Source organism: Arachis ipaensis, chromosome B01, assembly GCF_000816755.2.
Source record: "Arachis ipaensis cultivar K30076 chromosome B01, Araip1.1, whole genome shotgun sequence".
Classification (NCBI taxonomy): Eukaryota; Viridiplantae; Streptophyta; class Magnoliopsida; order Fabales; family Fabaceae; genus Arachis; species Arachis ipaensis.
The window spans coordinates 9152392-9159151 of NC_029785.2; the positions used below are offsets into that span (position 1 = coordinate 9152392).

The 6760-nt window shown below is 33.6% G+C and overlaps 2 protein-coding genes across 2 annotated transcripts; both read right to left on the reverse strand.

The window, feature by feature from the left end:
* LOC110265129 lies at positions 1050 to 1977 on the reverse strand. Its single transcript, XM_021107927.1, has 3 exons — positions 1969 to 1977; positions 1614 to 1895; positions 1050 to 1477 (listed from the first exon to the last, which is right to left on the reverse strand). Exons 1-3 carry the CDS (start codon positions 1975 to 1977, stop codon positions 1106 to 1108), a joined length of 663 nt encoding a protein of 220 aa, XP_020963586.1. The 3' UTR covers positions 1050 to 1105.
* Positions 1529 to 3575, reverse strand: LOC107646074. The gene has a single exon (XM_021117178.1). The coding sequence runs from the start codon at positions 3346 to 3348 to the stop codon at positions 2110 to 2112; it is 1239 nt and encodes a 412-aa protein (XP_020972837.1). The 5' UTR covers positions 3349 to 3575; the 3' UTR covers positions 1529 to 2109.

The window sequence follows — 6760 nt, forward strand, 5'->3', positions numbered from 1 at the left end:
GCTCTTCTCTTCTTTCCTGTTTGCATATTCTCATAGGAAAGACAATAATAGACTATATGCATTATATTATCCATGGATGAATCAATCAGCAGGGTTTTCAAATAGTTTATCATCTAATGAAGCTAAATCAAGGGAGTGTGCAAACACCCAAATGTGCATCCCAAAATTGAACAAAACATATCAGCAATAATAACAAATATCCAGCTCAAAACTGCTAAAAAACTGAACAATACCTAGCATCAATACTAGCAAAAACAGCGCAATAAATTATGTAAAGCAAATTCACAGCAGCAAATTCACATGCTACATGCTAAACAAAACATAGTAGCAGCAAAATTCTTTTCAGCAAATTCAATTCACCATACACCCGTACACTATATACACTACTCCCCCTTTTGTCATCAAGGATGAAAAAACATTCGACACCAAGGTAAAAACTGCACCTTAAAACCTGCAACAAAGTGTTAATGCAAAGTCTAAACACTAAATTAATTGAAAGTAAATGCAGCAGTAGTTAAAATATTACAGTCATCCTAAATAAATAGAAAGTAGTTCAAAAGTAACAGGAAAAACAGTGTCATGAGACAAAAGTGAACCCAGGACAGCAGCAACATGAGACAAATCTAGGCATCTGAACCATTTTTCTCAGAATCAGCTTCTTCTTCAACATCAGTGGCAGCCAAGGTAGCGAAAATCGAGATTTTATATAAAATCGAAAAGATAATTAAAAATCGTAGAACGTAAAATTGTAAAACGGAATGTAAGATTTTACTAAATATATAAATTTATTAATATCAATTATTGAGCGTAAAATCGTAAAGCGGAATATAAGATTTTACCAATTATATAAATTTATCAATATCAATTATAAGAATAATATAATATGATAAAATTAAGTAATTTAAATAAAAATAAAAATTTAAATTTGACAAAAATATCATAAATAATAACATGATGATAAAATAAAGCTAAAGTAGCATAAATATATAACAAAATGCAACATTTGTAAAGTTCAAAGATAAAAATATAAACTAGCCACAAGTCTAATATGAAACATCGCAAATATAAAGAAGATAACATAACATCATCCTAAAAAATATAAAAACTAGAACAATTCATTAACGTCATAATCATTATGTTCTCCAACATTTTGATTTCCATTAGGAGGAAAGTTGAGAAGCTCATTGAAAGCATCATCATCAAGAAGAGGAATCTCCAAATCAATCAAAGGACTCTCATCTTTACCTCCATTTTCTTGAGGGGCTAAGTTTACATCATTTTGTGTGTTAAACTCCTCCAAATTTTCCATCATATTTTCATCTTCCACAATCCATTCTTCATCTGAATCCAAGTCTTCAAGACTATAGTCAGCAGTATTTTTTGATGGCTTCTTTCTTGCCAATCTTGAATTGGTCATCACGAAAACAACGTCATTCATTGTACTTGTCTTCAAACGATTTCTTCTTTTCGTGTGAACCTAATAATATCAAAATTTATTAACATTTATTTAAAATAAATACATATGCTAATTAGAAAGTAATAGAATTGAATAATTAACTAATTCTATAATTTAGAAAATAAATCCCTAAACTAGTATCAAATTAAAAGTTTACCATCTCAAAAGCACTCCAATTGCGCTCACATCCCGATGAACTACAAGTCAAGCTCAAGACATGGATAGCAAATTTTTGAAGTTCTGGATGTTCATCCCCATAAGAATCCCACCATTGTGAAGGTGTTTTGGTTTTGAGAGCATTCTTGGCTACATCTCTACCAAAAAATTTAGCCTTACCCTTGAAATCTTCAAGTTGACTATCAATAATTGTAATGAGTGCAGGATCTCCCACAAGTATATCCAAACAATCATAAAGTCCTTTCTTAACATCATACTCAACCTTAAAATTAGGACTATAATGAATTTGTGGATTCAAATAATAGCCTGCAGCATGCAAAGGCTTAAAGAGTTGCTTGTCCCATCTTGCATCAATAATATCCCACAAAGGCTTATAACTAAAAAGAACATTGAAATAATGAATTAGACAATTACCTAATTAGTAAATAATTAAATGGTAATACTGAAAGAAAAATGTTTACTTATTACTAGTTTTATCACCTTGCTTCAACACTTTGAAAAGCATCTTTAATCTTTTCTTTTGCACAATCAATTTCAGAATACATGTATCCCATAGCTGGTTTTTCCTTTGAATCCACTATACGGAGCACGTGAAGAAGAGGATAAGCACCTCTCAAGCAATGGATAATGTTTTTCCAAAATGTTTTATCCAAAACAATATTTTCAATATTTTTTCCATCCCTTGTCTTTGAACACTTGCTTGCCTTCCACTCATCCGAGATGAACATTCTAATTATTGGATTCTTTTTCTCATTAAGACTATCCAAAGTAAGGTAGGAAGTAGCAAATCTTGTCATACCTGGTCTCACCAAATCTCTTCCTTTGGTGTGTTGTTGCAAAAGGGAAATTAGAGAAGTCCTAGAATATATGTAAGTGGTAAGTCTTCTTCCTTTGGCAATGGTGTCTTTGTGAAGAGCTAGCTTCTTCTCAAAATCTTCAAGCATCAAATCAATGCAATGAGCGGCACAAGGCGTCCAATAAAGATTCTTTCTCTTTTCCATCAACATTTGTCCTGCCTTTTTGTAGTTAGCTGCATTATCAGTTACAACTTGAACCACATTCTCTTCTCCCACTTCCTCTACAACTTCATCAATCATCTTGAATACCTTTTCAGCTGTTTTGCATATATCAGAAGCATTAATCGATTTCAAGAAAACAGTTCCCTTAGGACTATTCACAAGGAAGTTGAGAATAGTTCTCCTTCTTTTATCCATCCAACCATCTGTCATAATAGTGCATCCACTTTTCTTCCATTCAACTTTATGGTCTTCTAATGTTAATTTGGTTGACTCTACCTTCTTCTTCAATAATTTTCCTCTTAACTCATCACAAGAGGGTGGCTTGAATCCTAATCCATAGCGGGCAACCTTCTCAAACATGCTATGATATTCTTCAGATCTTGCAATATTAAAGGGAATAGAATTATTGTAGATGAATGAAGCAATTTCATCACACGCCTCTTTCCTTAGACCCTTCTTAAAAATAGAGTTGATTGTTGTTTGAGTGCTCACACCCCTTTTCTTAAAGAGACTTGCTAGTGTCTCTATTTCTTTTCCCTTTCTTTTCTCACCAACTAAAGCATCCCCTTCTTCTTCTATTCCTTCATCTTTACTTTGTATCTTTTTCTCAAAGTCTCTTGTCTTCTTAACTAAAATTTTTTGCAAACCAACAACAATATCAAACATCTCCTTTTTAACCTCATCAGAAACACTCATACAAGGTTCAACATCTTTTTTTGTTCCTGCCAAATGATGTTTCAACCTATACACTCATCCTGTCACAACCTTATCACAATACTTACATTTTATTTTCTTGGCATCTCCATCAATAGAAATCCCATGCTTCCAAGCTTTGTCACTCCTATTTCCTGGAGTATTTTTAGCGACCTTCTCGGATGCACCACCACCAACAGTTTCAGCCCCAGTATTATTTCCACCATTTTTTGCATTTGAAGCCATTTCAAACCTAAATAAATAGAAGAAAACAATTAATTCCTTAAGACTAAACTATGGCTTTTGAAGTGATAATATAGTATTAATTTTTTTTCGAGGGAAGGGGCTTAAAGCCCCAAATATAGTAGTAATAAACAAATAATACAGTACATTAATAAAATTTGAACAATTTGATATACAGCAAACTAATGAATACATTATCAAGTGAGAATACTTAAATATTACTATAAAAAATGCAACAAATTCACATAATTTTCAAAAGAAAATGGTGCAGTATATATCAAATTCACTACACAAAGGATTTCAGGATTTATGAAACATCATAACCAAAAATAACTTATCAAGAAAACTCCATAACCACTTCTTGAACAGATCATGAACTCCAAAATATTTGTTTCATCCGTGCCTAGCTAGCTAGCATTAAAAAGAAAATAAAATCATATTGAACATTACCAAAGATATGAACGTGTTCCTTGTAACATAAATTCCTATCTATACTCTCAAACACATCAATTGAAGCAACTAATTACCAATTACAGCACAAGAGCTAAATATGCTAAATATTAATACACAATTACACAAAGGCCTATATAAATATCGGATATTGTCACTAGTTTCATTAAATAGTTAACAATCTTTAACAAGATGGAATTATAAATTTTCTTCTAGAACAAACTTATATACAAAAGTATATATATCTACTAATGCTAGTCAATTGAACAAATAAACATACATGCCACTATTATCTAAATACTAACATAAATGATCTTTATTTTAATCAATAACTTTGTTCTATTATCTACTGTCTAATAATATACTTGGTATAAGAAACTCCAATTTGATGTCAGCAAGTTCACAATTGAGAATAGATTATATTACTTATTTGATTTATAGTAGTAAGCTTAAACTCCATTTTAATTATTTGAGAAGCTTACCTCAGAGTCTTTAAATTTGAGAGTTGAGAACTTGAGATACTTCACTAGATTTATTAACTTTGAGTCTTTGAGAAGCAGCAGGCCAGCAGCTGCAATTTTTCTCACATATCAACAAAGTGATATTAGCAAAAGTATTTTTCATAATTAAAAACAAAGAACAAATAAAATTGATACCACAATTCTTATTCGTATCCAATAACAACTAAATTAAAGTATTGAAATTAAATAGAGCATATAGGTAAAACTTAAAATAAAGTTTAAACATTCATAAGTAAAGTATATAAATGAATATATAATTAACTATGTTACTATGTAATGTAAGCATTTAGGCTTTATCCTGTAGCAATAGAAATATATCACTCTTTGATCTTTGTGAATTGTGAATAACAATAACAGGTAAAGCATATGCACCTAAACCCTGACGTCCTAATCTCGATTCCAAATTCCAAATATTTATAAGTGTATCATATGATTCATATCATATTGGCAACGAGCCAACTACAATTTATTTGCTAATTTGTTGAATATAATGATGGTAAAGAAATTAAAATCAAGAAGCATGAGAAGGAGTCGAGGATCTTACATGCACAAACCAGAGTTGAAGATGCTAACTGTGGAGAAGGCAACAATGGCAGAACCGCAGAAGTGCAGAGTCCCAAAATAAAAACCATAAAAGTGCAGAACTGGAATAGCGATAGGTTAGGGAAGTGGGAGTCAGCCAGTCAGGGAGAGTAGGAGAGTGATAGGGAGGTTACAATATTTCAAATTAAAACTGAAATTGAAAAGATTGAATTAAGGCGGTGAAGAAATCGAAGGTTTTTTTGTTAGATTCGGGTTGGGCCAGGCGGGTCATCCCAAACCCACTGCTATTCATCTTCCAAATTGTCTCGCTCTTGACGCGGGGGAGACAAAGACGATTTCACGATCCCACGATCTTCCACGGCGATTCTATGTTTCTGAGTTTTATCAGGAACAGAAGTAGAAACGGACACGCACAACACTTGCAGGAACGTAGAATCGCCCGTTTCTACGATTAAAGACGCGATTTTTGCTACCTTGGTGGCAGCATCTTCATCTTGTTGGAGATTATCAATAAACTTGAGAAAAATAGTCACTCAATCTCTTGATTTTCGGAGGAAGTTCTCATACTTGCTTGCTAGCTTTCTTTGTTCCTTACTCATGGCAATCATATGATTTGATTGGGAGACAAACTCTTGGACTACATCTTTAACAACATTAAACAGAGCAAATTTTTGTCCAGTGGAGATGGAAGTGTCCTCGGTAGAAGGAGGAGGAGAATCCTCAGGAATGAATTCATCATCTTCATCATCTAGAACCACCCTTTTAGAGCGAGTAGGTCTCTTATGCTGTTTCACTAAACCACCTCTCTTTAGATAAGAGTGTCTATTCTCATATGACTCATTAGACAAATCAACACCAAAATGTTCAAAAATGCAAGTTAAGAGCATGCCATAAGGAAGAGCTTTATCTTTCTCACTTCTAACATAATTGGTGCACGAAATCGTGATTGTTCATTCCTTAGTAACGGCGCCAAAAACTTAATACGCACGTTCATAATCTTAGTTCTTTTTCACAACTTCGCACAACTAACCAGCAAGTGCACTGGGTCGTCCAAGTAATAAACCTTACGTGAGTAAGGGTCGATCCCACAGAGATTGTCGGCTTGAAGCAAGTTATGGTCATCTTGTAAATCTCAGTCAGGCAGATTCAAATGGTTATGAAGATTTGATAATTAAAAGATAAATAAAATATAAAATAAAGATAGAGATACTTATGTAATTCATTGGTGAGAATTTCAGATAAGCGTATGGAGATGCTTTTGTTCCTTCTGAACCTCTGCTTTCCTACTGTTTTCATCCAATCACTCATACTCCTTTCCATGACAAGTTGTATGTTGGGCATCACCGTTGTCAATGGCTACATCCCGTCCTCTCAGTGAAAATGGTCCAAATGCGCTGTCACCGTATGGCTAATCATCTGTCGGTTCTCAATCATGCTGGAATAGGATCCAGTGATCCTTTTGCGTCTGTCACTACACCCAACACTCGCGAGTTTGAAGTTCGTCACAGCCATCCCTTCCCAGATCCTACTCGGAATACCACAGACACGGTTTAGACTTTTCGGATCTCAAGAATGGCCGTCAATAATTCTAGCCTATACCACGAAGACTCTGATCGTAAATCAGGAGGCTAAGAGATATGCATTCAAGCTTGCTTTCA

Excerpts from the sequence above, each read along its gene's own strand:
- LOC110265129 (XM_021107927.1), bottom strand. Across the intron at positions 1,478-1,613 it reads ATTGGAGTGCTTTTGAGATG|GTTCACACGAAAAGAAGAAA; the intron begins GTAAACTTTTAA and ends TGATATTATTAG.
- LOC107646074 (XM_021117178.1), bottom strand. The coding sequence starts at position 3,348 with ATGAGTGTTTCTGATGAGGTTAAAAAGGAGATGTTTGATATTGTTGTT.